This window comes from Lonchura striata, chromosome 5, assembly GCF_046129695.1.
Source record: "Lonchura striata isolate bLonStr1 chromosome 5, bLonStr1.mat, whole genome shotgun sequence".
Classification (NCBI taxonomy): domain Eukaryota; kingdom Metazoa; phylum Chordata; class Aves; order Passeriformes; family Estrildidae; genus Lonchura; species Lonchura striata.
The window spans coordinates 4502225-4522125 of record NC_134607.1 but is presented as its reverse complement, the minus strand read 5'-3'; the positions used below and the strand labels follow the sequence as shown (position 1 = coordinate 4522125).

At 42.3% G+C, this 19901-nt stretch overlaps 1 protein-coding gene across 1 annotated transcript in view; it reads left to right on the top strand.

Annotated features, from left to right (window-relative positions):
- The first annotated feature begins 1363 nt into the window (after window positions 1-1363).
- The window catches only part of PRR5 (proline rich 5), a 91607-nt gene continuing 73069 nt past the window's right edge, over window positions 1364-19901 (top strand). Inside the window, exons 1-7 of the mRNA XM_077783209.1 lie at window positions 1364-1427; window positions 3026-3155; window positions 3941-4102; window positions 7371-7491; window positions 8931-8996; window positions 12478-12788; window positions 15031-15209. Coding sequence (XP_077639335.1) covers window positions 15185-15209 — 25 coding nt within the window. The 5' untranslated portion in view covers window positions 1364-1427; window positions 3026-3155; window positions 3941-4102; ... (2 more) ...; window positions 12478-12788; window positions 15031-15184. The remainder of the gene's footprint in view (window positions 1428-3025; window positions 3156-3940; window positions 4103-7370; window positions 7492-8930; window positions 8997-12477; window positions 12789-15030; window positions 15210-19901) is intronic.

Genomic DNA, 19901 nt, shown 5'->3' with positions numbered 1-19901 from the left:
CTCAGAGATGTGAACAACAGATACAAATTAATTGTCTTTTCAAGTGGAAAACATTCTTGGGAAACATCAAGCATTTAACTAATACCACTCAACAAACTGGAAATTCCCCATGCTGGTGTGATTCCCACTGCATGGGGAATATACACTAATTCCAATAAAATGTTGTTTTTCCAAATCAAAAAATGCTTATGAAAGCTCTTCTTTAGGGAGAGTGTAGCATCAGCATTTCATGAATTTACGTGGCAGGGGAAAACATCCAGGACTGAAGGAAAATAGACCTGTTGGTTCAGATGATTTTAGCTCAGCTGATTCAGGACACAACCTCCAGCCAATCTGTCTCTGTTTTCATGAACAAATATAAATTCATCAAGAATTAATCACTTGTGATTTTGCTATTACAAACAAACCTGAAGGTCAGGCAATTGGGGGGAAATTGCAGTTGACTGCCAGAAACCTTGGCATCTCTGATAGCTGAATATTTTGGGCAGATGAAATGTAACCTGCTGTGGTGCAGCAAGACAGAGGCGTGCAAGAGTGGGCTGGCATGGATCATGAGGAATCCAGGATGCTTCAGTGGCAAGTAACAGGGGACCTGAGCCAGGGGATAGAAATATAATCTGCTGACATTGCTTTCTGTTTAAAAAAATTAGGGGAAAAACCCTATCTATGACCACTTCCCTATTCCTTTTCCTCTTTTCTCTGCACGGTGAGATCTTGCACCTCTTTAGTACTTCCCTCCAAAAACCTCATGAAGGAGTTTCTCACACACCCTCCCCTTCAAAGACACATTTGATGGTCTTTGGTATTGCTTCTCCCGAGTTTCTGTGCTCCTAAAGCACCATTTCAGCATTTCAGTGCTTCTTTCTATTAATGTTCTTCAGCTTGCATGGAGCCCTGCTCTCCTGGGGATGGCTGCACACCTGCTTGCCCATGGGAACTGGTGAATTAATTCCTCATTTTGTTTCGCTTCTGTCCACAGCTTTTGCTTAGCCCATTGAAGTGCCTTTATCTTTTTGTCACTTTTACTCTTCCAACTCTCTGTCTGACCCCACTGCTGGGGGAATGAGCACGTAGCTATGTAGTTGCCAGCTGAGATGAAACCTAAGCCACGACACGAGAGCTGAGATAATTTCTTGGTTCTTTAGATACTGAAGGGAATTTACTGTTGTAAAAACATGACTGATGGGTTTTTCCCCCACCCTCATCTCCTGTTCCTGTCTATATGGACCTCGTCTGGAGTCCCAGCAAGCTTTTCTGGTGGAACATTGCTCCCATACCCCCACTCTGTTTTCTTTTGGCAGCTCCATGGTTCATTTGGCTGAGCCCAAGCCATGGTGGGACCGCTGTGCCAAATTAATTTTTGCTGGGAGACCTGGTGCATTTTCAGTGCTGCTGGGGCTTCTTGGTGCCCAAAAGAGAAGGAACAGGTAAGGTGACACATGATGCAATAGCAGTAGGTGGGATCCGTGTGTTGCTATTGTGTCCTTGGTGTAAAGGCAGAGCTGCACTGGGACGTGGAATTAGCAAGTAAAAATAACCCCCTGGATAGACACCGTGCCACCCTTATGATCAGTGTGTTCCTTTGCAAGAACTGGCTTTTTCTAAAATAGAAGTAATGATTCAATTACTCTGACACCAAAATATGAGTTGTCTCCTAAACCAAATTAAAGCAAGAAGAGAGATATCTAATTATTAAGCATATAAATCTTGCTTTCAACGGCCCAGATTTGCCTCACAGTGCATTACAGGCTCTAAGCTGTAGGTCTAATTTAGTGATAGAACAAACTACTGAAAAAGAAAAAAAAATTACAGAACAGATGAATCATTCTCACTGCAGGAAAGTATATGTAATGTTACAGTGAAATTATTGCTTTATCATAATTTTAATTATTTTTATTTAACTTTTAAAAAAGGGTCTTCCATGTTATATTATGTAAGTTTAAGCAATAGGAATTTGAGCTGCAGAAGTGTGAGAAATTTATTCTTATTTTTTAAACTTTCCTAAGACTTAGAACAGGTGGAATATAATGACTGCATCAGGTTATTTTAAAATTTGATCATAGAATCCTAGAATGGGCTTGGTTGTGACAGGAATGAGAAGGAGGTGTTGACTCCTGACTAAATGATGAACTTAGTGTGTTTCTGGAAAAAAACATAAAAAGAAAATTTACAGCTTATATTTTCTGTTAAGCTTCTTTTTTTGGATTTGCAGTCAATTTATATGTCTGTTTGCCATACGCTGGAATACAGAAGGAAAAATTGCCCCTGGAACACAGAAGGAAAAGTTGCCTGAGTGTTCATTTTTCTTTAGAAAAGCTGGTAATGCCTCCTGTTCAATCCTAATTCAACAGAAATTCACTGTTTCATCTAAATGCAAATGCCACACCAGGAATAGGCTGGTAAAACCTGTCAGGAACTGAAGTCCCTAAGTTGTCACCTTCCATGAATGCACTTTTCTTTAAAGGGGCAGCAAAAAAAGTTGTGAAAATGCCTGTACAAGTGCAAGGAAAGTGGTGTAGAAGCTGAGTTAGCTGAAAATAGATTTAACCTCCTGCTGTGCTGGAAAATTATTTGTCACATGAAGACCACTTGTCAAATAGAAGTCCCTTTACAATACAGGAGGTTCAGTAATTGCTGCAGTTCTTCAACCCCTCTGGCAGAGGTCCCTGGAAGTTAAACTTTTCCAGATGCTGCCACTTTTTCCACACCTGCCAGGGGGAATTTCTAGCCAGCAAAGGAAAATGTGGCCTTTGGTCGACGTTCAGAAGTGTTGCCTTACACTGTTGCCACCAAGAGGCTGCAGCAGAGAAGAACATTCATTCCTGCCTTGGAGCAATGTGTGAATCAGAGCTGGGGCTTCCAAATCCACGCGCTAGGATTTTCCACATCATCCGTGTCATAGCAGAGAAACACAAGATTGGTGCAAAGGGAATTCTGAATGTCATAATTACACACCAGGTAAAATATATATATTACTTGGTTCAATGAGAAAGCAAAACTGAAATGTCAACATGTTTGCATGCAGGCTTCCACACTGGTCCTTTCAGGAATGCCAAGAGGAAGACAGAGTTAGGAGAACTGCTCAGCTGATTCTTGTGGCAACAGCAACTAAGTACCAGTTACTTACTTCCCCCATGCTGATCTGCTGGGGTGAGGTGAGAAAAATAAGAAAAGAAAAAGGGGGGGGGAAAAAAGGCAAAAGTAAGAACAGCTTAATAGGTAGAGCAAAGTAAAATATAAAAAGAATTACTATATTAAGGAAAATAAGAGAAAGGAATAAAACCTAAGAGAGAAATAAACACCACTCCCCACTGAGTGATGCCCAGCCCATTCTTGAGCAGCTCACAGCCAACTCCCAGTTTATAAGCTGCTATGGAATATCCCTTTGGCCAGTTTGGTTCATCTTGTCCCAGTTTTTTGTACACCCTGCTCACTGACAGACCATGGGAAACCAGGAAATCCTTGATTTAGGGTAAGCACTACCTAGCAACAACCAAGGCATCCGTGTGTTATCAATGTTGTTCCCATTCTAAATCCAAACCCCAGCACTGCCTCAGCTCCTGGGAAGAAAACTCCCTCCATCCCAGCTGAAACTGGGACGCAGATCCCTCTTGGTGTTGCTCTGTAATAGCAGGACATGCTGCAGTCTCCCAAGATACTTATTGGAGGTTAGTGAGCTACACTATGAATTCTGGAGTTTGAATTATTTTAAGGGCCATCCTGAGCAACATTATTTTGCCTTCTGGGCAAAATAATTCCAGCATTGCTCAGAATCTTGTTTAAGTCCTTGAGAAATAAATATCCTCTGCTTGAACCCTTTAGTTAAAAAGATGGGCGAAAGGATTAAACACATTGATAAAAAAAACTAGGTTTGGGACAAAAATATGGCTGAGAGTTGTCAGAGCAAAAAGTGTTAATCTAAACCTTCCTTTTTCTCAAGCATTTGCTAGCAAGAAATGCTGGAGGAGCCTTGAGAAGCTTTGGGGTGACCTAATTATGGCCTTCCAGTACCTGAAGATGTCCTACAGGATAAATGAAGAGAGAGTATTTACAAGGGCCTGGAGTGACAAGACAAGGGAGAATGGCTTCAAACTGACAGAGAGTAAGTTTGAGTATTGGGATTAAATTCTCCCATGTGAGGTTTCCTAGAGCAGCTGTGGCTGCCCCATCCCTGGAAGTGTTCAAGGCCAGGTTGGATGGGGCTCTGAGCAACCTGATCTAGTGGAACAAGGTGATCTTAAAGGTCCTTTCTAACCCAAACCATTCTATGGTTCTTTTATATGCATCTCATCTGTGCAAAATTTTACAGGTTGTTTTTCAATGGGTGTTTCCCACAACTCTCCACTCACCACATCATGTTTGGAAAACAGTGTTTGAGCTCAGGCATAGCATTTAGACAACAGGGATTCTCCCTATGGATCAATCAGAAAGCTAAAATATGATGTGGAATTTATTGGAGAGAAAGGAATTTTGTAATGCCTTTCCAAATTATAAATCTAACAGGGAGAAAGCTTTTTTTCAGTCACTTTTGAAGGAGTCTCAGACTTTATGCCTCTCATGTATTTGTATTAGGAATTGTTTGGAACCTGTGACTGTTCTCTTGGGTTTGTGAGGAGAACAAGGAGGCTGGGATTTTGCCAGATCTCAGCTGTGCAGGTCAAGAATATGTATTTGGTGTTGTTCTCAAGGATTATTTTTCCAGCTTGTGGACTGCTCTATTAATATGATGAATGCAGTGTGAGACTTGTGGATGAGAGAATGTGAGAGAGCTGTCAGCACTCCCTTCTGAAGCATTTGGATAGTTTGGGAGCTGCTTTTGTGACTGATGGATCTGCAGTCCTCAGTGGAAACACAGAGCTTTAGCAGTGGACTCTGCCAGCCTGAGAGAAGGGGATGATGCTGAGAAGGAAAGTGCAGTTTGGTCTGGCTTACAGCCTGCAAGGGAAGAATGGACACCAGCACTGGCTGGCTTTTGCACTGGCTTTTTGTTGTTGGACTTTCTCTTTGCAAGCAGCTGCTGGATGTTTGCAAGGGGCTCAAGATCCGCTGAGCGTGCGGCGTGGTACACAGAGCGAAAGGATGCAGCTCACAAGCTGGGAGTTACCTGCTGAGCAGCTGCTCCCGCAGAACAGCTTGTGCAAGGAGGGGGCCTTGCTGGAAAAGCTGCATTTTCTTTTGCAGCCTCCAAACTGCACGGCCAGCATGGCAAGAGCTCCCCTTCCTGCCTTGCAGCATGCGGGAGCCCGTGCTGCGGGAGGCAGCCCCCGAGAGCCGGGATGCGGGAGCGCTCCTTTTCCCCGCCAGAGCCGCCACGGGACGGCGATGTCTCCTCGCCAGAGAAGAGAACGCTCCGAGCCCAGCTCGGAAACAGCCCCGGTGCGCTGAAAATGTCCCTGCTCTCCACTCAGCCGTGTCGGGACCAAATTCCGCCCATCTTCCCCTTCCACGGACTGCCTCCTGTTTGCGCCGCGCTCAAGCGGCGGCACGAACTGCTTTGCTCTGGGAAATCTTTTCGCTCGCGCAGAGTCTGGCTACAAACTTGAAAACATCAGGCACAGGCAGAGCTCACAAAAGTGCCAGCTGAGAAAGCTCTTGCTGCTTACAGCTTCAGCTGCACCCAAAGAGCTAGCAGCACACCCCTGGCACCTGCACTTGCCTTCTCAGCTCTGTGTATCTCATCAGCATCCTTTAGTCTCACAGGGTCTAAACTGAACAGCGCCTGAGGCTGCTCCGACTGTAAAGGTATCAGGACAAAAAGCTCAACAGCTTGGCTTTTGCCTTCCCACCTCGACAGCTCTAGCCCATAGAAGTGCCTTTTAGGAAAAGCCATGAAACCCACTAAGACCGCACAATGTGCACAACCAAAGAGAGGAGCTATAAGACATCTCTTGCTGTAGTTAACCTGCCCATGGTACCTCATCATTAAATGACTCTGAGTCAGTACCTGGCCTTCAGTACCATTGCCTGGTTTTCCCTTGCCACCTTGCTTTGCCTTCCCTTGCCTAGGTCTCCCTTGCCCTGTCCTGTCCACAGCTGCTGTGCTGTGCTCTGCTGTGCTCTGCTGTGCTCTGCTGTGCTCTGCTGTGCTCTGCTGTGCTTTGCTGTGCTTTGCTGTGCTTTGCTGTGCTTTGCTGTGCTTTGCTGTGCTTTGCTGTGCTTTGCTGTGCTTTGCTGTGCTTTGCTGTGCTTTGCTGTGCTTTGCTGTGCTTTGCTGTGCCCACTGCCCTTTGCAGGCCCGGCACTGCAGTCCAAGCGCAGGCAGCTCCAGGCAAGCGGAGGGAGCAGTAGTGTTATAGGTAAAAATGATCAAGCCGAATTAACAATGAATAAAATAGATTTTATCTCGTGGCCGAGGTCTGGTCGCAGATAGCCACAATCCCAGGGACAGTGCTGAGCCCGGGGTCAGCGCTGGGTGGGTGCCGATCCTGATCCAGAATCTGATCCATCCCCTCTGCTCAGGAATGCTGTCTCTGTCCGGTCAGTTTTACACAGGTTTTTTTTCTTCTGGGCAGAGGTTCTCCTTTTTGTTGCTTCATGTCTTCACGGATCTCCTTTTCTCTGTGCTGGGCTGGACTTAGTTGTTTCTGGGAAGCGATGAATGCAGAGGTTGAGCTATGGGAAGCTGGTATGGGGATGCGTGTTCCTGACATGCTCCTGACGACTCTGCCTACCTTGATCGTAGACATCTCCTGCATGTTCATCGCTGGGTGTCTCCTGGATGGTCCAAGAAAGGGCCCATCCCCGCACATGCTTTTTGTTTTTAAATTAGGTCTTTCTGCTTGCTGCCATCTGTGGTTTCACAACCTCTCCTCGGCTGCAGCTTGTGATTTAAAACTTCAAGAATTTTTCATACAAGCGCCATTTATTGCGTATATGTATATATTTTACATTAGCACGAATTATTCCATGACATCTATTACAGTAGGGGAGGCTGTGTGGGGAGCACAAGTGGGTGTCTTTCTGGAGAAGGCCCAGAGATGGCAGGTGAGACTGGGCAGGGCAGGTGAGTGCAGCGAGGGCCAGGCAAGGCAGGGAATGGGCAACAAGGCAAGGGAGGCGAGGGGAGAGGAGGGCTGGGAAAGACAAAGCAAGGCAAGGGGAAGGAAGGCAAAGCATGGGAAGAAAGGAGGAGGCAGATCAAGGCAGGAGATGTGTATGGAAGGCAATGCAAGGGTAGGGCTAGGTAAGTCAAGGAGTGGGTTTGCAGAAAATGGCATCATCATTCTGTGGGATGGAGGCAGGCTGCCCATTCCGAAATCATCTGAATTTCAGCCAAGGCAGTAAACTTGAATTATTCATGAATGCCTGTTACAAGACTTAATTTTTGTTTGCTTTTTTTTTTTTTCTTCTTTTTTTTTTTTTTTTTAAAGAAAAGTGGATAAAATCTCTGCTTTCTTCAGCAGTCTGACTTTGGACATCTGGAAATCTCCAGTGCAAATCAGCAATAATGAATGCAAGGAACAGACTAGATAATCACGTGGAATTTATCAGGTACCTATAGGTGTCTATTGTCAGGGTGCAGGGTGCCTTTGTGCTTTATTTAGGAGTTTTCAGAATGTGCTTGGTCAGCAATAATGATTAGAAAAATCAGTCTGAAAGGAAAAAGGCATTTATAGAAAGTTGGGTTTTTAAAAAAAAAGAAAAAAACTGCATTTATTGCATGCAGGTCACTCATAAAACAGATGTAGCAGTTTGCTTTTAATGCAACTATTCTGAAATGCACTGGATCCATAATTATATATTTATATTAATAAATGAATGGCATGGGAATTTATCATCAATAATATGAATTTGTTATAACCATTATTTTTGTGACACAAATCAAGGTATTTAATAGTTTTATTATAAGTCACAGTCTCCATGAGTGTAATTTTTAGGTGTGTTGGAATAGCAGCCAGATGAATACAGGTTTGGATCACAGAGTGCAGTTCACAAACCTTCATGATATAAGTATTGGTGAGTATATGCAAAAAGGCATCCCTATTCACCCTGCCAAACTAAGGCCTATCAGAGTTGTTTTTCCTCAGCCATTATACATTACTGTGAAAAGTTAATCTGTTTAATAGTTTCAATTTCACAGTGTGTTAAAACTCCTCCCTTTTAAAACATGTTGACATTTTACATGGGAGACATGCTTGTCTTTGAATTGTCCCTGACAGCCTAGCTACAATTATTTCATTTTTTATTTCTTTGTGATCACAGTTGTTATTCCAATTTTCACTCTTTACTAATTGCTGTCATTTCATGCTTATCATTTAGGTATTGTTGATACCTAAGAGCATGATAACTGCTCTCTTGTAAATAGGACAAGAAATATGAAACATCTTAAGGAATTTATAATTGAAAATAGGTTGATAATCACAGTTACTGCATTGCATTCCAAAGTAATCCTCCCTGACTCTGTGGTTTTTTGGGGTTTTTTTCCCTTCTGGCTTCCAAATATTTCACAAACTGAATTCAATGTAGAGCACTGAATCTGTGGTTCATAACTGCTCACCAAATCCCTTCTGCAGTTTTTGCAGCCTTGTCTTTACTGGGTGTTGATACAAAGATTTGTACCTGGGTTTTACATTGCTGAGTTACTCCTAAATCCTTTAATAGGAGACGAGAATATGGAAAAAAGAATTAATAACAAGTAACCAATGTAATTTTTTACTTCCTTGTAATGAAATTTTCCAGAATGCAGGTTTGAGTCAAAGATACAAGTAGACAATAAAAGGAAAGATTGTGTAAAGTGTATGACATTCCTTTTGGAGAGCTCATTGTATGAAACATGTATCTTTTATGATTTTAATTTCAAACAGGGAGCATAAGACTTTCTTCATTTTGGAAAAGGTAGTCCTTTCTTTTGGAATTTTTGAAGGTTTTGTATCAGGCAGTATTTTTATTGCTATCTAGATTTCATTTATCTCAAACTTGCCTCTTTTCAGGTAAGGAGGCATGTCTTCAAGTCATATCTGCATCCTAAGGCATGAACAGTTCAACTCTGCAAGCAGGTCAATATCAGTATTCCCATTCATGATCGTATATCTTCTTTGCTTTTCTCAGTTTGGGGTTTTTTTGCATAATCTAATGAGAAACAGCTTAGGTGAAGAATGCATTGACTTAGAAGAGTTTGGAGGACCCCTGCATGAAGTGATGGAGGTCTCTTAAAAATATATATCCTGTTTCTTTCATCTGCAAATCTGTCTGAAAGAGGGCTGCCTCATAGAGTGTCTGTGAATAGAGCAAAAAGCAAAACCTGGCACATGTGAAGAACTAGTAAGTATGGCAGAGATTTAGGATTGTCACTTGGCCATATGGACCTGCCAAGTAAAAAAATGCAGCAGTGTTTCTGGTTTCTGCCTTCTTTGCTGTGGGGGAGGCTAAGGACAAACACCTTAATTGCTTTCTCTTCTGTTACATTTGACTTTTCAAGCATGAATATTTATTTATGTATTTATTTATTTGTGTTAGAAAATTATTTCTGAAGCCCACTGCCCTCACTGTTTACTTGTCTCCTTCTTTAAGAAAGAGAAAAGCAGGTAGATATGGAGCAAATTATTATTTCATTGTGATATCAGCAGAATTTCCACCCAGGCTGCAGATGGCTTAAGGTCTTGAAGCCTAATTTTTAGCAGCAAGAGACCTCTTTTTTCACATCCACAGCTAATACTTCAATAATCTAAGCAGCTTCTTCCATGTGAATTTTTTTCAGTTTGTGATGAGGATCATAACCTCAGACTAGCAGAAGAAAAAAACTAGCAAACTATCCTGTACATTCTACACAACTCTTTCTGAGGCCAAAGAGATTAGACATATGTTAGGAATTCCAGTCAGGAATTGGTCTTCGACTTTCGCCCAGAACTGCCTGAAAATAAATTAAATGGAACACCATAGCTGCTCTCTTCAGCTTCTTTGCTTGAAATTGTAAATGCAAGAAAATATTTTGCATTTTTAGTATGTTTGTAGGGACTTGTGTAGATTGCTGAAGAGGGAGAGGGTTTGGTGAAATAAGAGAAAAAGCCCTGCAGAATTCAAAGGGAGGGTTAAGGAATTGCAAGTGATGGGACGAGGCGAGATCCCAGTTAATGCCACAGTACATGGAGGAAGCTCCAGGAGAGCTGCACCCCTCAGTGCATCATTTTACTCCCCAGAAGGGGAAAGGCTCTTGCTTATCAAATGAACAGTGTTCACCACCCCCTCGGGCCCTGGACAAAGCCCTGTTGGGCTTCCAGACATACTAGTATCCATTGTAGTTACACTAATCTTGGAGCAAAGTTTGTATTTTTTATGCCAAGGTTTAATGAGTCGTTTATATCGGTACGATGTTCTTGCTTGTGTGTGTTACAGAGCTAAGGTGCAAAGTCTGCAGCAGGTATTAGAACATTAGGTGAACTAGCTGACAGGAGCAAGGTGTGTGTGTGGAATGTGTAATAAATTTATGTTCAGATTTCTACAATGCCTGTCCTCAGAAAGATGAAAAGATCTGTAGTATTTGTATTCTTCCCCCTCAAATTATTCACCTCAATTAACAATCAGGAATTTGTGTCAATAGGCAGTAAATTGAACAAAATAAAAATTCCCTGGGTTGAGGCTTTTGCCACTGATCTTGCTGGAGGACCTGAATACTCACATGAAAAAGAAGAAGAAACGGTCAAAAGAAACTGTTTGAATTGGAGATCCCTGATCCCAGCTAAAGCACAAGAGAGAGCAAGGAAATGAGGCAAGGATGGTTATGGGGTTTATTGCTTTGTCTAGTCCATGTATTTCGTGGCTAGAGTCTTGCAAGGCTCACATGGCATTTTTGGGTAGCTGCCTGTATGCACACATATGTAATGCATCCAAAGAGGTAACTAAGCCAAACATGAGCTGTGTGTCTGGGGCTGGAGTGTGTTTAGGTCACTGCAGAGCTGGACCTGGGAGGTGATGCTAGTGTAGCAGTTCCCTCATTGGTCACCATTTTAATGGTGTGACACCTCAAAAAAAGAGATGTCTTTTGTCTAGCTATGAATTTTCCAACTTCCAGTCAATGCATTCTGTAGAACTACTTGCTACTAGGTTAATTATCCATTCAGTAGCAGAGGTCTTTTCTGCTGGAGATTGTTAGGTCCCTATCAGGTGTGCTCCAGTGCTTAACTTTTTGTGATGGAATGAGGACAGGCTTTGCAGTCCTATAGTCACACATTTCATGCCCTGTTTTGGCTTCTTTGAAATGTGGTCATGGGCAGATAAACTGCTGGCTTGGAAATGGGAAAGGGGAAGGTTGAAAGACCACGATCTTTGAGTCTTTCAATTTTTGCTATTGAATTTGTCTTTTCCTGAAGTCTGTGTATTTGGAAAACACCAGACTTAGACTGGAAATATCCATGGTTCTTAGACTTGTGTCATACAATGCAGGTATGTTGTTCTAAGAAGATTTTTAGAAGTGGGTAGGTTTTTCCTGCAAGAATGAGGAGCTGTCTGGGTCTGTTTAGTGCCTTAAAATTTCCTGGTCCTTCACAGCACTTAAGCTGATCATTTTTAGGAAAGTTTAATCAAATTGGCTGCTTGTGGCACAAAAAGTCAGTTTTTTGAGTCATCCCTTCCCTACTGGAAAATGCAGCCTCTGTTACTTACTTGCTGCATAGGCAGCATAAGCATTACTCCAATTAGGGAAGCAGCTTAAGCTGAATGCTTGAGGAAGCTGGTGTGAATTTTGCTTTCTGGATATGGCTGCATGGAATGGTGCAGTGCTGTGTAAAGATATCCTTATTCCAATGCACAGTCCCACTGAAGTCAATAGGTATGTATTTACAGACTGTTTGAAACATCAGGTCCACAGCTCTGGCTGTCAAAAACAGCCAACAGGTATTCACTATAGCCTAGGATGAAGCAAGATTAATATTTTTTATATGTGCACAATAATGCAGCTGGACTTCATTCTTCTGAATTCTTCTACACGTTCACATTTCTCTGTCAATATGCACTGCAACAGAAACCCACTGGAGCAACTTGCAGAGCATGAAAATATTAGAAATATGTCAAACAGTACATTTCTATCCGAAAGCTTTAATCCATTTTGTGGTGTGCATTCAGAAAATGAGGTGTTGTGATTTAAGGCCTATCCTGCTTAAGTTAATTTGCTGTGAAAAAGAAGAAAAGAACTGAGAGTTAAGAATTAAAATTGGCTTTTCTGAAGCTCTTCTGGAGCTGGAATAAGTATCAGCAAAACTGATACTGTGTAGGGAACTGCCAGGATCTGCCTTACCGGAGTAGAGGTGCTTCACAAAAGATCTCTCATGAATGTCGCAAAAGTTGCATTTACTATTCTGATATATTGTCATGATTTTGTCTAATATGCAAAAATCTTATTTGTTCTCTCAGTTTCCTCTGTGAATTCACTGTGGGGGCAGTAGGATCAGGCATTCATTAAATATTTTGTTCTGTGCTGTCAGTCTGCACCTCCCTCTCTCAAGCTCCCTTTAATCTTTCTAACAATTTTCTCTCTTCTTGCAGGGGTGACTGAAATGATCCTTTGAAGCAACCAGCTTTGACGTTTGGAAAAAGGAATTAAAAAACAAAAGAATGCTCTAATTAAGAAAAACATCAGTCAAAGCTCAAGAAGAAATCCAATATTTTGATCGGTTCTTTCATGTGTGCCTGACAACTGCAAAGCATTAGCAGAGGAGCTCATTAGAAGGTGCTCACCCAAAGTCCAGATGAAGGAGCAGAAATACCCGTGAGTGAAATGCAAGACTGCTGTGTGGAGGAAAGTTAAATATCTGCTACCCTTCGAATCATAACACAGGTTGTGATCTGCTGCCCAGGTAATTCAGGAAAAGAGAACTTTTGTTTACAGAGGGACTATTTAACACTGTTTCAGAAGTGAAAATGGGCTCAAAAGGGTGTGTATGTTCTTCACTGTTGGTTTCACTGAGATTTGGCAGGATTTGACAATCCTCTGGGTCCTGTGCTTGCCCAGAGGTGTACCTAATTGTACCTGCATGACTTAACGAATATATGACAAGATAAAGGTTTTTCAAGGCCATTTTCCTCTTTGTTCAAGTGTTTTGTTCTTCCCTACTTTTATCCCTGTCGTAGGGGCTAATACTGATACCTGGATGCTCACAGTATGGTAAGTTGAGGAAGTTCTGGGAGTACAAACTGCACCTCGTGTCTCCATGTTTTGTGGCCACCTGCTAGAAAATGCCAAATTTGGATGTTGTGAGAGCTGAGTCAGTGTTTTTCCACACAGGATTGTTCCAGCTCTGATGCCATTGTGGATAAGCAATTCCTTTATTACTAAAGTTATACACATTGTAGTGAGATTTTGTGAAGGGTCTCTGCAGGGTTGGGGAGGATATCAGGGGCCAGCGGTGCCTGAGCCAGACAGTTCACAGAATCCATACCAGCAGTGAGACTCAGTTAAAAATGAGTAATTGTAGCATGCTAACACAGCCTTTGAAAAGCAAGTGGAATTATATAAATTACTTGCATTGTTTTACTCACTTTACTTTTTTTGCTGAGTGAGGAATAATTTTCTGCAGCGTGGCTGTGTGCTGCTGAGGCTTTTTTGCTTTACTTTCTTAATTAATTTTTTGGTTTTGGGGGGAAAAGTTAACAAGGTGAGTGGAATTCACAAAGCCCCTGGTTCCAGATAATTTTGGGTGTGTGCACTTCCTGGAACGAATGGTCTTCATTTAGTTACAGGGTTTCTTGCTCTGGGCCTGTAGACAGTTAATTGCATTTTTAAAAATACAGCCACAAACCCTCCTGTGGAAAGCTGCACACCCACGGGAGGCACAGTGGATTAAATGAGCACAGAGGCAGAAGGTGCCAGCACTTTGGTAGTCCCAGGAGCTCACTGCCTGCATTAATAATGTTCCGGCTCAGGATAAATAAATTTTGAGAAGCAACAGCTTGTGGAGCTAGTACTGTTGTGTGAAGACTTTTCCTGCAAGAATCCATAGGCTTTATCCTTCAGTGTCCCTTTGTCATCAAACACCATCCCAGGGAACTGGGCAGCTTTTGCCTGGCTGCTTCAGGGGCTTCTCTTCAGCTGGTGCTGACCTTGCCTGTCTTACTGCTCCTTCAAGGGCACCTTGCAGAAACTGCACTGCTGGGGATGAGCAAGAACCTTTTCCCCATGGCAGAAAGATATTTGTATGGACAACGTTTTGGTGTTTTTTTGTTGTTCGTGGTTTTTTTTGTTTTGGTTTGGTTTTTTTTTTTTTTTTTGTTTTGTTTTGTTTGTTTGGTTTGGTTTGGTTTTTTTTATGGGGATGACAGATGAGACAATTCCTGACTATTCTGGTCATCAGACAACACAGTGCTTTACAAGTGGCAGAGCCTCTACCCACTTTGCAGTGATCATGGTGGTGCTCCAGAGACCTCCACATTATAGCTGAGATGTGGATTCCTGTGTAACAATTATTTTCTCGTGCACAAGTACAGCATAAGTTAAATGAAGGTGCTTTCTGGGAAAATGTTAAGTACTGAATTCCTGAACTGCTAGCAGAACAAGGAAGTGATTGTTCTTTACTTCTTCAGTCATCAGGATTTTGCTGACAATTATTTTGGCATGCGTAGCACATACATACACAATGACTGACTATACATTTATGGAACCTTCTGAAAAAATGCGGATTGTGCTGTTGTGTGATTCTGCAGCCCTATCTGATGCCTACTGTGATAGAAAATAAGGTCTAATAGAGTAAGTCTAGTTTTAGTTTCATAGCACACTCTCAGAACTTTTACTGGCAGCAGATACAGTGATAACCATTTTCAAGTTGACTCCTTTGATATCTTCCATCAGATCTGGGAAAGGAGTCTGTTCCCAACAGATATTTGGGGCTTCTTGGCTGAAGCATCTTCCCAATCTTTTGACAAATCCAATGTCTCAACACTGAATCTAACACCCACCACTCCTAAAATGCTGTCAAAGCAAGTGGCTTTCTTTAGAAATGCCCTTTTTCCAAGTTTGGGATGCTGCAAATTCCTCTTCAGATGCATTAAGTCTAGCTTGTGGGAGGATCTGATTATGTCCTCTCTTTTTCTCTTCATCTCTAGCATATCAGTTGTTCCTGCCCTGTAGCCTTGGTGGCTGATCCCCTCTGCAAACTCCCCTCTGGCTGCCTATGGGTATTAACAAGACTGGAGAGTGAGTTTCTGTGCTTGTGCTGGTCCTGGAAGCTGCCACAAGCAAAGGCTGGAAAGTCAAGTCATGCCACCGGATCCCGTGGTGATCAGTGAGTAACAAATATTATTGCATCTGCTGGCTAAGAGTGACAGTTTTGTGTGACAGACAGTATGTATTCTGATTGTGCTTGCTTTGCAGGTTTTCTCCCTGCAAGAGGAGAGTAGGTGTGTAAAGTGGTCTCTGAAAAAATAAAGGCTACTCCTTCCCTTAGGGAGAAATTGAATCTGGCCAAGCGAGAGAGATATTTGGGTACTGGGGTAAACCAGAGGAAGCAGCAGCAAAGCAGCAGTTTGTAGCACAGTGGGGAAATGAAAGGCTGCTGAGCAAAGCTGTGAGCACACTCCAAGCTCTGCTTATGTAAGAGAAAATGTCTTAAGAGAGCTGAGTGAGCATAGCTGCAACCCTCCAAAAACCCCTAAAAGACAGCTTGAGAGCAATGGTTTGCTTTTCTAGGACACAATGGATAGGGATTTGTTTATAAACCTCATAAATTATTCCTCTGTCCTCTGTGACTCCTAGAACACTTGTCATCGTCTGATCTAAAAAGACAACAAGTCAGGTTTTTGGTGTAGGGAAGACTAAATTTGAACACCTTCTAGGGTGTCTTTGAGGAACTCCCTGTGAAAGAAAAGGTCAACAGATTCGTATAAAAGCTATTTCTAGTCTGGAATTCCATCACACAATCTGGTGATTTTCATAAAATTAATTAGCAATCTGACCGGATTGATGTTTTGTTCTCCTGCTACCAAAAGTTTTGGAAAATCATGGGACTAAATCATCAGCTCATCATAAAGATAAAGTACTTTTCCATCCTCTGTGCCTGGTCTCTGCAGTTCTGCTCTGAGGGCCTTGATCTTTGCACAGCAGTTGACACCTAATTATCTCCTCCATCATGTATTATACACCTCAAACACTGAGAACCGGCCTCCCCAAAATGTTTCTTCTCATTTTGCAATATTTTGGGGTGGGTTATGCTTTCCTCTGTCCTGAGGGGTAGAGGGCACTGGCAAGTGCTTGGAGAAGTGGTCACATTAAGTATGTGAACCTTTCCTTGTATGGCTTCTCTCCTCTCCATCTCTGTTCCACTGGCATCTCTTGGGGCACAAACGGTCTTGCACTGTGAGAAAGAACCACAGTAAAGGGAAAATAGGTACTTCCCACAGGGGGCAAAAAAATACAATATTACAAATCCACAGCTGAAGTTGAAAAATGTTAAACAAATCACTTTGAAACTCTTCAGTGGATTGGTAGCTGTTCTAATCAGCCTTCTGCATCATGGAATCTTCCCCTACATATTATTCATTAAACAAAGGTATTTATTAGAGCAGCGTGTGGCATAGATAACATCTCTAGTGCAGAGGAAAGAAGCTCTAAGGAGTCTTTGGAACACACCTTGCTTTTGTGTGAGTGGCAGGTACAACACATGCCCGAGGCCTCGGTGCAGGATTCCCACCATGGGAGCAGGTAGGAGCCAGCAGATGCCCTGCAGTTGCTCCCACCTACCTCACTGATCTCTGGCTGTTGCTCTTGGGATACTTTTCTGCCTCATTTTTCTTGGATGCTCCATGCAGTGAACTCCCAGCTGCTCCTCGAGGGCAGCTTTTCAAATCAGTACCTGTCACTTCTTTCCTGAATGTCTGTGATTTGCAGGGGTCCACCCAAAGGTACAAACACAAAAGCCATCCTCCTGGGAGGTGGGTTTTCATTCAGCATGCAGGAGGCTGCAGAGTCAGTCACTTGGAAGATGTTTCAATTGCAAAGCTAAAAGGAGGTTGGAAAACCCAGATTAGATAAGAAGAGGAAGGTTATACTTGTAATTGTGTATGTTTTGGCTGCTGGATAATGGTCATGTTATGGAGCAAAAGCCTTCCCCAATGAAATCAAATTACGCAGGCAGCATTTCTGATGACACACAGGCCTTTCCTTCAGTTATTTGGATAGACTGTTCATTTTTATGTACCGATAAGCATTTTTGTCTTTTAAATTTCTTTGAACTTCTCAGGATATCAGCACTAAAGAATGCCCTATTAACTGTACCTTGCTCCACCATCAAGGATGTTTCTCTCACAGAGCTGTTCTTTGCAAATGTCCTGATGTTTTGACCAGAGGCTGAGTTGTTCATGATGCCAAAGTTGTCCTTTAGGCAGGAATGCTATATTCCTATCTATCTATGTACTTATCTGCATGGATATGACTTGGCCTTCTGAAAATATAAAGCCTACACACTTTGGATCTTGATGGAATATTAAGCTACCTACTGATGTTTGGTTTTTTAAATCTTCCCAAGTCTTCAGCTCCTTCCTGAAGGAAGTAATGTTCATGAACAGATGGAATTTTCTGTGCCTTCCATTATCGCTCCTCTCCCTCACAGTGGGTTGTTTCAAGGTGTCTGTGTTGATGCCTCACTACTTTATGGAGCCATTAGATGCCAGCAGCTTTAGCTCAAAGAACTTCTAACCTTCAAATATATAAGATTTATATTTGCTGTTGGAGAAAGGTCAGCTACAGGTGCTGCTGCAAACAAGTGTTAGCCAAAGGATAAATGAGGTAGAACAGATCTGAACAGTTCTGGGCAGTCAGTTATTATGGGAGCAATATGTCTGGATACATTGAGAGATCAAACACTGGCTTTTTTAATTTGAAAAAGTAGTGTCTGTTCTAAGACAAATATATGGGATATACCGTTGAAGTCTTACAGAAAGACTTCAACAGTATATCCCATATACTTTTATTTTCAACTGTAGATCTTTTATGGTAATTTTTTTGAAGGAATTGTTTTAACCAACAGCAAATATGTAAGGTTTTATTATAACATTGCTTTTAGTCTAGTATCAGAGTAATTATGTTATTTATTAAGGTAATTTTGGTGAATGGATTTTAAAGAAGATATTATGTTTGCCTACACCATTACCAGTGCACTGCTATTAGTATTTAAAGTCTATTATATAGGGCTACTGTAGGTTTGTTCTTCAGGGTATTAAAAACAGTACTTAAAAAAGAAAACAGATTTCCTTAAGGAAGAGCCTCAGCAGCAAATAAACAAATTGTTCAAAAAACAAATCAAAAATATAAAATGAAAAACATTAAAGTATTTTTGTAGAAAGTTGAAATCCCTGCAAGTGATGAATGTGGGCTCTTTAGCCAAAGAGACCACTAGCACTTAAACTTCTAATGATATGAGATGTAAGAATCCCTTTTTGTAATCAGGGAAATGTAGCCAACACTGGCATGAAATGTGGCAACCCCTTAGTAGCAAGGCCAAGAGCAGGCCAAATTTATTAATCACCTAAAATCTTAGAAAGATGCCCAGAGAAATCCTATGAGCAATTCCAAACCTGGACCTGATTTGGAAGGGCAAGAGCATGACAGCAAAAAACTACCTGTATCAGTTTGTGCAGCAGAGTACTGCAGAAACAGGTTTTACCTCCTGCAAGACTTCGAAATTCAAATTATTATCTTTTGTTTGGTTTGATTTGGTTTATTCTGTTGCTGTTTGGTCGATTGGTTGGTTGGTTTTGGTTTCTTTTTTTGTTTTTATTAGAGCTGAGCTGCTCTGGTGTCCTTGCTGGCAGAGTCCCAGTACCTGCTGACCAGGGAGAGGCAGGGACAGTGTGGAACACGAGGGAGGTTTGGGAAATGAAAGGACCAGGGGGCAGAGGTGTGTGCAGCCCTCCTGCAGGGTGAGGAACATTGTCCCTCTCTCCACAGGCCTTGCCAGTATGGGTGGGAATGGGGTGAGAGGGCAGGAATAGCTCCTTTGGTAGATTGCTTTTGCTGGTGGCTCTTGTGCCAGGGACTCACAGGAATCACTGTGCAGTTTTCTCATATCCAACAGGAAGGTCACGGGGAAAGAGCCTGTTTCTTTTCCCTGTTCACAGTGAACAATTCACACCAAAATTAATAGTTGCAAAGAAAAAACAGATGGATCCTCCCTCAAGCAGCCAATCACTGTTGTAGTTTTGTTCCTACAGATGCTGTGTGACACCTGCCTGTAAATCCAGCAGTTGAATCAAAGCAGGACTTTGGGTCCCTGGCATTCTGGACAAGCATTTTCAGCCCTCAGGTGCATTGCATATTCTCAAGGCAGCCTCACTGACCAGGATCAAAAATTTCAGGTCTTCCTGAAGAATACTTCACTCAAAAATTACCCAATACCGGTTAGTTTAGACAAGCTCGCACACAGGAGGCTCTCTCTCCCCACTGTGGTTCACAGTCATCTCCTGTCTGGGATGGTGAGTTTGTGGCTCTGGGCCCCTGCCAGACTTCACCGAGTGGGTGAAGCAGAGATGTGCAGAAAGAGCAGAGACACCAACCAGCATCTCTGCAGGGTACTACAGTGCTGTTACAAGTGGCTTTGCTCAGGCTGACACTGCACTGAATTGCATCATCAAAGATGCTGGGTTTTGAAATGTCAGCTGAACTGTAGTTTCTTTTCCTTTCTTGCTGGCTGTCAAGTTGAAACTTTTGGTTTATTTCATATATCCTCCAATGTTGGCTAGAACAACTCCAAAACAAAAAGTGGTTCTAATGTTCAAACCTCTTTGTGCTGAAGCCGTGGTGCAGCCACATCTACTGCTGTACTTATATTTAACTTTAGCAGGACACCTGGAGATAGCTTGACACTGGGAAGTTCTTGAACCTCTGAGAAGCAATAGGAGATGCAATATAGGATGTCTCAGACACATCCGTGGTATATACTACATACCATGGATTTGCCACATACCCTTCAGCAGCTCGTACC